The sequence below is a fragment of the Coregonus lavaretus genome (assembly GCF_964263955.1).
Source record: "Coregonus lavaretus genome assembly, chromosome: 22".
In the NCBI taxonomy this organism is placed as follows: domain Eukaryota; kingdom Metazoa; phylum Chordata; class Actinopteri; order Salmoniformes; family Salmonidae; genus Coregonus; species Coregonus lavaretus.
In genome coordinates, this window is record NC_140009.1 from 11,823,596 (window position 1) to 11,839,924 (window position 16,329).

Here is a 16,329-nt window from a genome sequence, read left to right on the forward strand (position 1 = left end):
AGAGGTGTTGGGCTTGCGCCAGACATAGCGTTTTCCTTGATGGCCAAAAAGCTCAATTTTAGTCTAATCTGACCAGAGTACCCTTTTCCATATGTTTGGGGAGTCTGTCTCCACATTCCTTTTGGCAAACACCAAACTTGTTTGCAAATGTTTTTCTTTAAGCAATGGCTTTTTTCTGGCCACTCTTCCGTAAAACCCAGCTGTGTACGGCTTAAAGTGTATGGCTTAAAGTGGTCCTATGGACAGATACTCCAATCTCCGCCGTGGAGCATTGCAGGTCCTTCAGAGTTATCTTTGGTCTCTTTGTTGCCTCTCTGATTAATGCCCTCCTTGCCTGGTCCGTGAGTTTTGGTGGGTGGCCCTCTCTTGGCAGGTTTGTTGTGGTGCCATATTCTCTCCTATTTTTAATAATGGATTTAAATGGTGCTCTGTGGGATGTTCAAAGTTTCTGATATTTTTTTAATAACCCAACCCTGATCTGTACTTCTCCACAACTTTGTCCCTGACCTGTTTGGAGAGCTCCTTGGTCTTCATGGTGTCTCTTGCTTGGTGGTGCCCCTTGCTTAGTGGTGTTGCAGACTCTGGGGCCTTTCAGAACAGGTGTATATATACTCCGATCATGTGACACTTAGATTGCACACAGGTGGACTTTATTTCACTGATTATGTCACTTCTGAAGGTAATTGGTTGCACCAGATCTTATTTAGGGGCTTCATAGCAAAGGGGGTGAATACATATGCACACACCACTTTTCCGTTATTTATTTTTTAGAATTGTTTGAAACTAGTAATTTCTTTCAGTTCACTTCACCAATTTGGACTATTTTGTGTATGTCCATTACATGAAATCCAAATAAAAGTCAATTTAAATTACAGGTAGTAAGGCAACAAAATAGGAAACATGCCAAGGGGGTGAATACTTTCGCAAGCCACTGTACTTAAAACACAAACAACTTTAACCTTTGATGTCTGAGGACAAAAAAATGTTGTTTGAGTAAACATTAGAATTCTGTTGAAGTTAATTGATTTTTCTTTTACTTACAACAAAACATTTTTTTTTACTTTGCAGGCTAAAAATCTTTGTATGGGCTATCTACTCACAAACACTTCACTAGCTAGGTTTCCATCCAATTGGCGACAGGTTTCCATGTGAATATTCTAAAATCCACATAAAAACAATATGCGCATTTTCCATCAAATTGATAAAAGGCTGTGCATGATGACACAATGCACATAAAAATTACTTTTGTGGTTAAAGTCCTATGTACTGAATAAAAAATACAATTTAAAATGGGTTTCCATCGCACTTTCAACTCTACTGATGGTTTTGTAAAACAAATTGTCGCGTTAAATAGCAAATGTGCCCACTCTGGTCTTGGCACGTGTACTCTAGCCAGCTGCTCGAAGATACAGTGCGGATACAGCCTACTACATGATGAGATTATTATTATTTTGATTTGTCAAACGGCAGCCAAGCATCGATCATCATGTCACCAGAATAAGACCCTCGACATTTATTGGAAAGGAGCATCAAGCTCATCATCTTGCACTTTCACCACCTTGTGAAGTTCATCATAACTTACAGTGCTATAAAAAAGTATTTGCCCCCTTTCTAATTTTCTCTACTTTTGCATATTTGTGATACTGAATGTTATCAGATCTTCAACAAAAACCTAATATTAGATAAAGGGAACATAAGTGAACAAATAACACAACTATTACAAATTGTGCCACCTTTAGCTGCAATGACTCCAACCAAATGCTTCCTGTAGTTGTTGATCAGTCTCTCACGTCGCATCAACCATGTCGTCCAAAAAGTTATACTTTTGAATCATCTGTCCATAGAACGTTCTTCCAAGAGTCTTGATGATCATCCAGGTGCTTTTTGGCAAACTTGAGTCAACTTTTTGGACGAGATGGGTCCCATTATGCCTGGCGAAAACCAAACACTGCATTCCACAGTAAGAACATCATACCAAAGGTCAAGCATGGTGGTCGTGGTGTGATGGTTTGGGGATGCTTTGCTGCCTCAGGACCTGGACGACTTGCCTTAATAGAAGGAACCATGAATTCTGCTCTGTATCATAGAATTCTACAGGAGAATGTCAGACCATCCGTCTGTGAGCTGAAGCTGAAGCGCAGCTGGGTCATGCAGCAAGACAATGATCCAAAACACACAATCAAGTCTACATGAAAATTGCTAAAAAGCAACAAATTGGAAGTTTTGGAATGGCCTAGTCAAAGTCCAGACCTAATCCCAATTGAGATGTTGTGGCAGGACTTGAAACGAGCAGTTCATGCTTAAAAACCCACACGTCACTGAGTTAAAGCAGTTCTGCATGGAAGAGTGGGCCAAAATTCCTCCACAGCGACGTGAGAGACTGATCAACAACTACAGGAAGCATTTGGTTGGAGTCATTGCAGCTAAAGGTGGCACAACCAGTTATTGAGTGTAAGGGGGCAATTACTTTTTCACACAGGGGAATTGGGTGTTGCATAACTTTGTTTATGAAATAAATATGTAATTGTTGTGTTATTTGTTCACTTATGTTCCCTTTATCTAATATTAGGTTTTTGTTGAAGATCTGATAACATTCAGTATCACAAATATGCAAAAGTAGAGAAAATTAAAAAGAGGGCAAATACTTTTTCATAGCACTGTATTTCATCTGTAGCCTAATAAACGGCATGCTTTCCAGACGAGTCGAAGTGGAAAGACCACACACCACATCATCGCGTGATTTTTACGTCAAAATGATGGTTATTATATCCATATTTGCGCATAAAGGCATTTCCGCCGCTATGTCACAAAAAGATCCCACCTTGTCTAGCGTATTTTGTTTTGTCGACATTTGGATGGAAACCTGGTTTATGTGAGTAAATACATCTCACATAGTGACCAAGCTAACTGGGACAATCACCACCTGGATCTAGCAGACTAAAAAGACTGAGAATTGCTCTCCATCACACACACATTGTGACTGACTGCCTTACCTGAGTTGGCGCACTCCTGTAGGGCTTTAGCCATCAGTGTGTTGGCGATGTTCTTCAGCCCTGCCCTGAACTCCAGTCTCACCGACTCCAACCTGACAACACACACAAACATGTTACTGTGTGTGTTTTAAGCGTGTGTGTGTGTGTCTGTGTGCGTCCGTCTGTATGTGTCTGTTTGTGTGTAAGTGTAATGCATCTGTATATCTCACCATAGCTCTGGGCTCTGTGGGTTCTTGAGGCGTGATTTCTCCAGGATGGATCTGGCCCTGGTCAGCTGGCCAACCCTCTCCTCCAGACGAGACAGCAGCAGCCACAGGGACATGGAGTGGGGACACTTCTTCAGCTACACGTACGCGGACACACGCAGTTAAGAGGAATCGGTGTTAAACACACATCTGTTTTAAGACTGGATCAATAACTGGGCGACATTGAACTTCAGATAGCCTACTGTCTCTCTAGCTGTATGCATGTATTCTGATATCTCTCATAATCCAGAATGCCCACTCCTGTCTTCACGTCCAATCTCCCTTCCCCCTCTCATCCCCCGGTTGTAGGCCTCCCTGGCCTTCTCTCCCCCTCCTCACCCCCTTGTTGTAGGCCTCCCTGGACTTCTCTCCCCCTCCTCACCCCCTGGTTGTAGGCCTCCCTGGCCTTCTCTCTCCCCTTCCTCACACCCTGGTTGTAGGCCTCTCTCCCCCCTCCTCACCCCCTGGTTGTAGGCCTCCCTGGCCTTCTCGCTTCCCCTCCTCACCCCCTGGTTGTAGGCCTCCCTGGCCTTCTCATTGTTTTCAGACTGCTCCTCTATCTGTCCCCTCATCATCCAGAGCTTGGGGAAGTCCTCGTAGTGTTTCAGAGCCTCGGTACACAGCTCGTGGGCCGCTTCGATGTTCCCCAACACCCACTCCAGCTTAACTGACTTCATAAACACCTGCAATGGGACAAACACACACTCTGTTCATTAACTTTTCATCTTAGTAATTACATTGGAACACTCTTTTCCTTAGCAACATTTCCTTCTGAATAAAAGCTTGCAGAAGAAATAGCAATGAACAACTACATTTTTGGAACTGGAGTAGGCAGTGGCAAGACAACATCACAGACAACCATTTAAAATGTAACTAATATCATGTTGTAATGATGCCAGTTACAACATCCTCAAGCCTAGCCTGGACGTTTCTACCTTCAACAACACCACATTGTTACATTATCTGGCAAGCAATGCTACAATCTCCTGGAGACAGACAACACTTTGGCAGTTTCCCATCCAGTTGTGAATCTAGCAAGCCTGGGCATGGACGCATGGAGAAGACTCCAACTGGATAACGCACCATTACCTTCATAGAATACTTCCTCCCAAAACAAATCTATCTGAGGTCAGGTCCATCTCCATCTCACCAATTCCTGCTGTTCTGTCTGACCGAGAAGCAACCCCTACACACCTAGCACAGCCACCAGCTTCCAGATTCACATTTACCCCTGATAGTAAATGACTGAGGAAACGGTGTGTGTGTGTGTGTACTGTATGTTATCTATATATCCCACTGGGCCATCCTGACAAGACAAATGAGTTTGGAAATATCCCCCTGGGGCTCTAGTTCTCTTTCACCCGACACTGATGTTGATGTTGTGCAAACTGGAAGATGGATGACTGTAGGACTCGTTCTGATTCAGCTCTTTGTATCAATAGAGGAGCCTTGGCTGAGGCTAACAGTTAAAGGTTATGGCTAAATACAGATGTGCAATCTTAATTTGATCACTCTGTTTTCGCAGAGAATTGTCCTGCACTGTAGGAAATACAAATTTCTTTCTAAAGTTTGTAATTTCCCCTTTAAAATGTCAGACTTGATTTGTATCAACACCTACAAAAATGTCCATTAATTATAATCCACATAATAATGAATGTGTCTCGTAGCTGCAAGATTATTTTCCTGCAGTGAGAAACGGGTCAAATTAAGAATAGACATCTGTACAGTGGAGCAGCAGGATATTGTCTTCTGTCCCCCCTCCCCCTCAACTCAAGTCCCGGTCAAGGCTCACACATATGAACCATACACAAGCACCATATTATATATCCTCTATCACACACCCGCTCATCCCACCCATACTCACAAACAACCCAGGGATGCGTCGGACAACGTGACCGGGAAGATTTAAATTTACTGGCCATGACAGAAATAACATTTGGAGTATGATAATGCATCTTAACAGAACATGCAACTCATGTAATGAAGCAGCCAATAAAACATAATCTGTCAAAATGCAGTTCGCGGGAAAATACCATTCTAAACAGCGCACATTGGAAAACACCATTCTAAACAGCGCACCTGATAGCGGTTCCATATGTGACAGAGATGAAAATCTGTTACATTTAGAAAGAGGGGGAATCGAAAGATGCAACAACTATGATTGGGTTGCTAATATGACTAGGGTTGTGCCTTTGGCTTCTGGACAATTAAAGAAAGTTGATATGAAAACCATTAGAACAGGAGAGAAATGGCATAGCGGTGGGTCCAATAGGGAAGTAAATGGAAATAAATTAGCCAAAATTATATAATTACTCCTGTCTATACATAAATAAATAAAATAATTGAAAATACTTCACCAGAAAGCATGACTTAGCCACAGAGGAATCGAGGATCATTAGTTTCTTAAGAAAAATAGCAGTTGGTCATTTCAAAGCACAAGTTTGTAGGCCTATGTCTATTTGGGAAGCCAGCAGCACGCGTGGCAATAGGCCTAGCTGATGATTGAGTTGGAGCAGTCAGCGAAAAGCATCTAAGCACGCATAGAAACAATAAAGTTATTATTGAAATGAAACTGTTCCATGAAAATGCACATATGAAAATCATAACTGGCACACAGAATGGTAGAAATTACAGGATAAATTGTAAGCTTCCCCAAACTTGAAACTCATGCGCCGCCAATGAAGTCTTTATATAATAACTGCCTCCAAGTTTCCACGGTCGGATTTTGACTATAGGCTACTTTGAAGCAAGGTAAGAAATGCCTCATAATATGAAATAAAACATTCAGGTTTCAAACAATGAAGTATGTTTTAAAAATGCATACTGCACTGAGAGCGTGTTGCTCGCACTTGAATGGGAGGCGTGCTTCAATTACCAGTTGAGAAATAAGAATAGTAGCTATTTTTAACGGAGCACCAAAAGGTTTTTTTGCGATTTCATTTAGAATTGTTGTGCAATGAATGGGCTTATAAAAGCACGTTTTACTCCATCAGGAGAAATCCCGCTCAAAATAGGCTCTGTATGCTGGGCGCGTATGATAGCTTTGTTGGATAAATAAGATACATAATGACTAATGAAAATAGGCCAATTTCATTCCACTAAATTATGCACATTAACCTAAAGATCGATAAGCATGGCGGTCAAATGTATTTCTTCGACTGGTATTTCCATCAATGAATAAAAAGCTTTATTTTGCAATGGGATTATTTTCTCCCAGTCATTTTGGCCGGCAACAGTTTTATTTATCGGCTTTTCATTTCGATTTATCGTCCAAAAGCAGCCAATAGCCGGCTAACGGAAACCCTGACCCCCCCCCACACTCTCACACACACACACACACACACACACACACACACACACACACACTCACCCTGGCAGTAGGAGCACTGCTGCGGGCCTTGGCCAGTAGTCGACGTGCTCTCTCATATTCATTATTCTCAGACTCCAGCTTCACAGCAGCCAGCCAGATCTCCTCACTGTTAGGGTTAGCCTGGACACAGACAGATAGGAGGAAAGGTGTTTGACTTCTACCAAATCTTGATTTGCACTTTGCTGTGTACCCTATTGTTATAAAGAAAGATACCGTTGGAATAAGCATGTTTACTCCAGCTAGCAAGGTCATCGTTCCTCTCTCACCTGGAAGGCAAGAGCCAGGATGCTCCGGGCAGCAGGCACGTCCTCAGCCAGCCACTTAGACTTGGCCCCCATCAGCCACAGCACCTCAGCCTTGGGACAGTGAGCCACCGCCCTCTGCAGCAGCGCCTCCAGAGACTCCCTGAGATGGAGGATGATGACACACAGAGGATGATGACACACAGGATGATGACACACAGGAGGGAGGAGGTTGGGTGGATAGTGAGAAGTAAAAGGGTGAAGCGTGGAGAGAAATAAAGGGGGTCAGATGAGAAGAAAATGGGGGAGTGAGAGAGATGTGAGTAAATATAGAGGAGAAATCAAGTGCGGAGAGGGGAAAGAGAGAGATTGAATAAGTCATGGAGAGAAAGTGTAAGAGAGAACAGGCAGGCTTTGAAACAGTGATTGATCATAACTAACCGTATGGGTTTGGTTAGCTAAACTAGCAAGTCTGTTTGTTTGGTTACCAAGGCAACTACTGTCGCTATCTAGTAAATTTGCTAGCTACTTCAGTGGATGTTGAACACATTTATACCGGCAAATGAACACATTTCTAGTGCAAATGTGTTAAATTATAGCCATGGTATGAAACGGATAATCAACTCGGGGCTCTATGCATTCTCTGGAAAATAATGCAACTCCGTGGAAGGTTAGTTCCACTTCGCTAATGTGTCGTTGAACACACCTTACACATCGTTCATTATTTTCCAGAGAACGCATAGCCTCTCGTTGATTAGCCCTTATATAAATAATCACTATTATACAAAATTCAAAGATATAAAAGCAACTAATCAAATGAATTGGCTTCTATTGAATCACTTGCCAATGACAACGTGCCACAGTGATGAAATCTACTCTGAGACAATTACAATCAATAGGTACAGGCATTCAATTCAACTTAGTCTGGTTTCAACACACACACCTGGTGCCGTGGTTCTTCTCGAAGTAGGCTGCGCGTAGCCACACACTCTTCTTGCTAGGGAACATCTGCAGGGCGTGGGCATAGATGGCACGGGCACACTCCAGAGCCCCGTGGGACACACACTGAAATAAAAACGAATTACAGATAATGTATCAAACTATGGACTATGCCATTTGTTTCTAATATAAACTGAGTTTGGGGTATTGAGGAATTAGGTCCAGGGGTATTGAGAGATTAAAGGAGAAGGAAAGGGTGAAAGGTCATCATGCTTACGCTCTCTGCATCCTCCATCCAGGTGTGTTTACAGTCCTCCTCCTCGATGCCGATGCCAATAACTGCCCGGATCACCGCCTGGCACGTTGCCACGCTACCCGCCTTATCACACTCCTCTGCATCCTGGAGACAAGGGGGGAGAGAGTTTTAAAGAATGGGTTGAACGAGGGACAGAGGGGAGGAAAAATGAAAAAACGAGGGAGGGGAGGGAGAAGAATATGGAGAAAAGTTTGAAAGGGAGAGGGGGAGTTGAACGGACGGACAGGATGGAGGGTAAGGAGAGAGCGAGAGAGAACTTGTGCCTTGGACAGTCAGGCAAGCCAGTGGAATGCTGGAGCAACTACAGAGTGACTTATGTGAAAACATGTTCACAAGGATCCTCAACCATTTATAGACGGCTCTCTTAAATAATCTCAGACTTATGGGCGGCTAGGGCTTCAAACTGTACAGGGGAAAAAACATGACATGATCTGTTCTCTTTTGAGTTGAATCAAGCCAGTGTTTGATCTGGCTCTGCAGTGCCAAACCATATACTTAATATTCCCCCTGTGCACTCCAATATAACTCCCATGCCTGTCCCAGAGAACAGTTGATGGACCACTTCACTTTAGAGCCAAGAAAAGAGGGAAAACAAGGGAAAAGAAACAAATACATGAATCCGACAGGTGATTGCAGTCCAAAGCTTTGTTGCACGACAATAAGTGCAAGTGGAACAGAGGTGAAATGCACAGAACTGCACAGAGGTCGGAAAGACATCAGTCACTGACCTGCAGCAAGTGACACACACGCAAAGTGTTTGAGTGCTCCGCTGCTTGTTTTGTGCTGCAGTGATTAAATAAGATGGACGAGACAGTTGTTCCAGCACCTCTGAAGAGAGGAAGTGATTATAGTATCCTTTTACAGAGTGGAGTCAAGGGCAACACAGGCATGATTTGGGTAAAGGGTGAAGACACTTGTCAACATTAGACATTTTGAAAATGCTGGGGTGAAGCAGAAGGCTTTTGGATAATGGCTGCAGGAGACTGTTGTTTATTCAGCGGGTCACAGGAAAATAACAGGAGCTGGAAGTGGGTAACATCACTTTGTGCTTTGGATCACACTGGTGTTTCCTGCTCTAAATTCTCACCACCTCTCTCTCTCTCTCACACACACTTGCTCCCTCTCACCTGTATCCACTGTTCTCTGTTGATCTCGACTCCGTTGGCCCCGAGTGATGTGATGGCTCTGTCAACAATCTTCTCCACCATCTGAGTATTCCCGTTGGCCTCCTCCAGCTTGGCGGCGGTGATCCAGATGTGGCGGTCCGTAGGGATGTTCTCACGGGCCTTGTTCAGGACACGCCTGGCATTCTCATAGGTCTCCAGCCGCGCCAGCGCCAGCCACAACTACACAGGTAGAGGGGGCAGGAAGGTGAGGGAAGGGGGTATTTTCAGATAAGCAGTCAGGGTCAGAATGCAGAATTGTAAGAGACTGGGTCCTTATGAGAATACTGCACAATATCAATGTGTGTGGACCTCCACGCTAGTTGGACAGCACTCCACAGCTCTGCTCAGCATGATCCTGGCATCCTCTGGCTCCTCCAGTTCTACAGCAGTTTTCCACAGACGAACTGACTTAGACACATTCTCCAGAGCTGTGGGAAACACAGAGAGAGGGGTTACACCAGGGGTTCCCAAACATTTTGATATCCCAAAAGAATTCTGCAACCCCACCATATAACAATTGATTTAATCAACAGCCAATGTTTACTTTTATTAATTGGAGCTATGACAGTCTATGACAAAATCAGTCGTAGTATTTTTGACAGTATTCAAATCTGAAGGAAGTATGGTTTGAAGTGACTGAAATGCATCAGAAAGGTAGTGGGAAGTTCAGAAGTTCCTCAGGCAAGATCTATGATCTTCTGTGTAGAAAAGATCATCACCAACCACATATCCATCCACAGTCCTTATGTGAATAAAGGCTTTCTGCATTTAAAAAAATTCACGACAGCTGTGAGGGAAATAGGAAGTTTCGGGACAATTTTATAAATGACGACTGATCATTTGTTTGTTCGACATGGTGGGATCTTTTTGTGTCTGTAAAATTAATTTTACGCGAAATGGCGGTGGAAACGCCTTTATGTGCAAATATTGATATAATAACCATCATATCGAAGTAAACTTGGGAGTCATGCGATGACATGGTGTGTGTGGTCCTCCCACTACGACTCGGGAAACTTCACAGGGTGGTGAAAGTGCACGGTATGACCAGAATAGGCACATTAGCTATTTAACGCAACAGTTCTTGTGACAAAACTATCGGTAGAGTTGAAAATGCGATGGGAACACATTGAACATTCTATTTTTATTTGGTATATGAAAACGTAAGCAAAAAAGTAAATTTTGTGTGCACTGTCATCACACACTGATTTTTATCTGCAACAAGTCAATTTGGTGGAAACACCACTAGTGGGAAAATACACATTTTCTTTATGCAGATTTTTAAAGATTTGCATGAAAATCTGTTGCCAATTGGATGGAAACCTAGCCAAGGATGATTAATTATCTGTACAGATGCCACTGCTGCCATCTTGATTTCCTTGTGTTTTTTTCTCCTCTCTGTTGTCAGCTCCTCAGTCTTCTCCAAGCAGAGCAGGCAGGCCCATTGACCTAGCGATTCCACACAGACACAGCGTGTACACATGCTGCTCCAGAGCCTGTGCTCTTCTTACTTCAGAAAAGCGTGTCAAAACTTTTTTCATTTGCACAATGTCTCTTACTAACATTTGTTTGTAAATGTCCAAACTCAGAAAAAATTACATTCGGTAGCTACAACCGATACTTGTATAACGTTATGAGCTGGATTGCCTGTCTTTGCAATTCATTTATTTTAGTGTGAGCTTGTTAGCCTATTTAGCTAGCAGCCTCTATACACCATTACTTGTGCTAATTTTGTTAGCATTCTGGTAATAGACGCCCAATGGTTTTTTGTTGTTGCATTTTTAGTGCCCCCTTGTGTACTAAGACGGTAATACCTTGAATCCCGGGATGACAGGAGGACAACATGACAATATGAAAATCTGGATATTGCCCAACCTTAAAACACAAAAATCCATGCAAAAACATTTCATAATGTAATCATGGCAATTATCATTTTAATATCAACACTCAATCTTCTAAGCACTCTGTGATGGATAAATAGAGAAGGTTTTTTATTTCTATTTTATTTATTGGGCTCCCGAGAGGCGCAGTGGTCTAAGGCACTGCATCTCAGTGCTTGAGGCGTCACTACAGACCCCTTGGTTCGATTCCAGGCTGTATCACAACCGGCCGTGATTGGGAGTCCCATAGGGCGGCGCACGGCCGGGTTTGGCCGTCATTGTAAATAAGAATTTGTTCTTAACTGACTTGCCTAGTTAAATAAATGTAAAAATAAAATAAAATGGTGAAATACAGAGAGAGCAGCCCAGATATGTAGGGGCTGAACACTTTCAAAGGAAGCATAACATCCAGTCTCTCACAGAGGTATGCTGCTGGGAACAGCACTGTGTGTCTGTGTTTAAAGGAGTGGGGCTCTCTGGCCACCATGACAGAGTGTAAATAGAGGGTGTGTCATGGCTAGAAGTGTCATTTGGGATAAGAAACAAGGTTGGGTACAAACGGAGCGATGGTCTGTTGAACTTTCTATTTCCCTCTTCTCTGTCTTTCCTTTCATCGCTAGTCTAAGCTCAGTAGTCTCAATAGCAGACACTTAAGTCTTGTTCACACTGCAGGCCTTTATGCTCAAATCAGTTTTGTTTTTCCAAATCCTTTTTGGAATACTAACTGTCCAATAGAGCCTGGGTGATATGGTACACCTGTGGTATATTCAATTGATTGGACATGATTTGGAAAGGCACACATCTGTCTATATAAGGTCTCTGAATGTCCTTGAGTTGCCCAGCCAGAGCCCGGACTTGAACCCGATCAAACATCTCTGGAGAGACCTGAAAATAGCTGTGCAGGGACACTCCCCATCCAACCTGACAAAGCTTGAGAGGTTCTGCAGAGAAGAATGGGAGAAACTCCCCAGCCACAGGTGTGCCAAGCTTGTAGTGTCATACCTAAGAAGACTTGAGGCTGTAATCGCTGCCAAAGGTGCTTCAACAAAGTACTGAGTAAAGGGTCACCTCCCTGACCAAGGCCCTTCTCCCCCGATTGCTCAGTTTGGCCGAACGGCCAGCTCTAGGAAGAGTCTTGGTGGTTCCAAACTTCTTCCATTTAAGAATGGTGGAGGCCACTTTGTTCTTGGGGACCTTCAGTGCTGCAGAAATGTTTTTGGTACCCTTCCCCAGATCTGTGCCTCGACACAATCCTGTCTCAGAGCTCTATGGACAATTCCTTCGACCTCATGGCTTGGTTTTTGCTCTGACATGCACTATCAACTGTGGGACCTTATATAGGCAGGTGTGTGCCTTTCCAAATCATGTCCAATCATTTGAATTTACCACAGGTGGACTCCAATCAAGTTGTTGTAGAAACATTTCAAGGATAATCATTGGAAACAGGACGCACCTGAGCTGAATTTCAAGTCTCATAGCAAAGGGTGTGAATACTTATGTAAATAAGGTATACGTTATTATTTTATAATACATTTGCGAAAAATTCTAAAAACCTGTTTTCGCTTTGTCATTATGGGGTATTGTGTTTAGATTGATGAGAAAAATCATTAATTTAATCAATTTTACAATAAGGGTGTAACGTAACAAAATGTTGAAAAAGGGAAGGGGTCTGAATACTTTCCGAATGCACTGTATAGTGTATTTATAACTAACCCAAGATAGTTAATCTGGGTCGTTTACATTGGGGGAAAATGAAGCATAGTGGGCAGAACAAGCAAGGTGGTGGGAAAAGCCAAGAACGAGCTAGCGAGATCCTATTGCCGCATTGTATCATGTATTTGCATATTTATGTTAGGGAACGCCTCCTCTGTGAAGTGTGTGTGTGCACAAACTCAATTCGACCTTGCACTCCTTCTAAACAACTCAATTTTTGGAAACTTTGGAAAAGCGTCAAATCTATAAAACTCAGCGCAATGTGTTCGTAACAGATTTTAGTTTTGGGAACAGAAACATTTATTGAGATAAAATGTTTAATCAATGAGAAAGTTAGCAGATGTCAGCCCAGTTTCACCTATTTCCATCCTCTCCCACTACTGGACCTCCTCTCACTACCATATTCGGTGTTGAGAAAACTTTCTAAACGGATGCATCAGCTTTATAGCCCCTGTGACGTATCTGGGTTACCCCTTCTGTCTGTGGTTAGGGCAAATATTTGTATTACTAACCCAAGATAGACCACAGCCTGTTGTTTCCAATGGGAGAAATTGAATCCTAGTGAGCAGAACAAGCTAGTAGGTGGGCAGAGCCAAGCACGAGCTAGCGAGATCTTATTGGCGCATTCTAGCATATTTCCATTAGGGAACGCCTACCCTGTGAAGTGCGCGTGTGCAATAACTCAATTCGCCCTTGCACTCCTAAAGAACGCAATTTTTTGAAACTTTAGCAAAGGGTAAAGTCTACAAAAAACCTTGTCGACTCTGTTCGTAACAGATTCTAGTTTTGGAAACTGAAAACTGTATTGAGATCAAATGTTTAATTGATGAGAAAATTAGCAGAATGTCGGCCAAAATCCATCTAATTTTTACATTTTAGTAATTTAGCAGACGCTCTTATCCAGAGCGACTTACAGTTAGTGAGTGCATAAATAAAAAAAAAATCATACTGGTCCCCCGTGGGAAACGAACCCACAACCCTGGCGTTGCAAATGCCATGCTCTATCAACTGAGCTACACGGGACTACTTCTCCCACTGCCAGCCACTGGGCATCCTGTCATCACCATATTTGGTAGTGCGTGGAAACGCCAACCGGATGCTTCACATTTATACATCCGGTGAAATATCTCACTCATTGTTCTATCCGTAGATAGGGTTTAGCGTAGGGACGTCCCAAGGATCCAAGATAGCACTAACCCTCAGTAGACGTCGTCAAGTACTCTCACACAGCTAGCTAGCTGGCTAGCTTGTACTCGTCACGGAAATGGGGACGGCGATTGGCGAAACATGAATTAGGACCAGTCCCTATCAAGTGACAATGAACCCATACATCAAAACGAAGCTACAAAGTGCTACTTTGTAACCAGTAAAGTTTTTTGTGTGTCTCTGAAAACATTCGAATGACAGAGCTTGAGGAATACCCTTCACAAACAGCAAATAATTTATAACACAACAGATTGCGCTGGCTTCAATAAAGGCCTATAACGTTGTTACCACAGAGTTGAACTTCTTAGCACGGCACTTACTTTACATTTGGGCATTGCATCCATTATTTGTCCCGACACCCTACCATGACACTTAATGTAACAGTATATGGCCTGTGCGCATTTTTGGCACTTTATTGAGCTGGCAAGCTTCTATCCACTCAGCACTCACGGTAGAAGCAGTAAGACTAAGAGCTAGTTCACTCTCCTCTCTGACTGGTGTAGTTGCGTTGGTCCGGTGGTAGTGTCCAGTCTTAGTGTAGCGCACCATGGCAAGATAGGCTTATAGCCATGTAGGACAAATAATGAAATGCTCAAAGTCCAATTCTAGTGAAGAACAGCTTTTTTGACGAGCATTTTCTCAGCATCTTATATTGGTCCTTTTCAATGGATTAAACAACGATACAAATACATCGGTAAAAGGCTAATATCGGCCGATAATATCGGTCAACTGATAAATCGGTCGGGGCTCTCCTGTCCAAAGAGCAGGTTACAGGACCAAATCAGATGCGTGTTCAGGCAGCAGTCATTTGCTGACGCTACACTAGTTGTCATAGTAATGACAGGTGTGGCACAGTGGTGTAGGCTGATAACTTCCAATCAATCAAAAGGTATGTAGCAAGCTAAGCTGCCATTGGCTGTTCAGACAGCAAGAAAAATAACAGATTCGAATCGGATATGCAAAACAAATTGATTTGAGTCACTTCAAACTGCCAATGTGAACAAGGCTTTACAGGTCTCAACAGGAACTGGTTTGCATCATTGTAGCTTTGACAGGGCACAAACATCTCACCCTTCCTGAGGACGCGTTTCTTGGCCCTGACGTCCGTCTCCAGCTCGGCTGCTCTGATGTAGATGCGGACAGACCCGGGGAGGTGACGCACCGCCTGGGCCACCACTGCCTTGGCTGTGTCCCCTGGCTGCAGCCTGGCGGCCTCCAGCCACACATCCTCACTCTGGGGACAAAACACACACATTGCCTGGGTCACCACTGCCTTGGCTGAGTCACCAGGCTGTAGCCTAGCAGTCACATCCATCAATGAGGTGAAGTTTTTGAGCTCTATCATTAGTCTGTAGTAATGTGCAGGTTACAGACAGCCAGAGAGACCTCTAGGCTAGACCTATCTATCATCTAATACAGGGTAATCAGGCCAGCCCATTGTTAATGTCTGGAAATCTAACCAGGCCAGCACAGACACTGACAGGTGGAGAAATTCAATGCCTCATTTAAAAACTAAAAAGTGCGCCCACAAATATACAGATAAGCATCATGGGAAGCAAGAAGTATACTTTGAAAATATACTTTACAGTTTGTATGTGTTACCTTGGGACACATCTCAGTGCCCTTCATGATGAGGTTCCGGGCCACCTGTAGTTTCCCTGTGACCTCCTCTAGCCTGGCCGAGGCGATCCAGGCGGGGGGGTGGTGGGGGTTGGTCTCCCTCACTGACTTCAGCAGCAGACGGGCCTTCTTAATGTCACTGCGCATTCACAAGAAGACAGTCAACAATACAGCCAGAGATATAGATAAGCAACAAATGTGTGTCCGTAGCTTAGCTCAGAGTGTGTGTGTGTGTTTATTGTCCGGGCCACTCACCTGATGTCTCCTCCGTGCGTGGGGATCATAGAGTTTAGGTCAGTGAGGTAACCTTTAGGATCCACCACCGTCTGTCCACTCACAGAGTCAGACACCTGAGAGGAGAGAGATGGAGATCAGCACAGATATACAAAAACAGGAAAAGTTATACTGGGGATCACATGCTTCCTGGAGACTTTTGATACCATCTGACAGCATTTGATAGCATCTGACCAGTCCCTTCCATAACATATACAGTGAGCTCAAAAACTAAATTGGGACAGAGACACATTTTTTGTTGTTATACAGTGCTATGAAAAAGTATTTGCCCCCTTTCTAATTTTCTAAAAGTAATTGCCCCCTTATACTCAATAACTGGTTGTGCCGCCTTTAGCTGCAATGACTCCA

At 43.4% G+C, this 16,329-nt stretch overlaps 1 protein-coding gene across 1 annotated transcript in view; it reads right to left on the minus strand.

The window, feature by feature from the left end:
- Nucleotides 1-16,329, minus strand: part of prpf6 (PRP6 pre-mRNA processing factor 6 homolog) — a 36,641-nt gene that overhangs the window by 12,140 nt on the left and 8,172 nt on the right. Inside the window, exons 7-18 of the mRNA XM_084186958.1 lie at nt 15,943-16,037; nt 15,670-15,826; nt 15,139-15,301; nt 9,581-9,699; nt 9,233-9,451; nt 8,067-8,189; nt 7,794-7,915; nt 6,875-7,013; nt 6,609-6,728; nt 3,745-3,921; nt 3,203-3,336; nt 2,994-3,085 (exon numbers count right to left, since the gene is read on the minus strand). Of these exons, the coding sequence (XP_084043084.1) occupies nt 2,994-3,085; nt 3,203-3,336; nt 3,745-3,921; nt 6,609-6,728; nt 6,875-7,013; nt 7,794-7,915; nt 8,067-8,189; nt 9,233-9,451; nt 9,581-9,699; nt 15,139-15,301; nt 15,670-15,826; nt 15,943-16,037 (1,660 nt within the window). The remainder of the gene's footprint in view (nt 1-2,993; nt 3,086-3,202; nt 3,337-3,744; nt 3,922-6,608; nt 6,729-6,874; nt 7,014-7,793; nt 7,916-8,066; nt 8,190-9,232; nt 9,452-9,580; nt 9,700-15,138; nt 15,302-15,669; nt 15,827-15,942; nt 16,038-16,329) is intronic.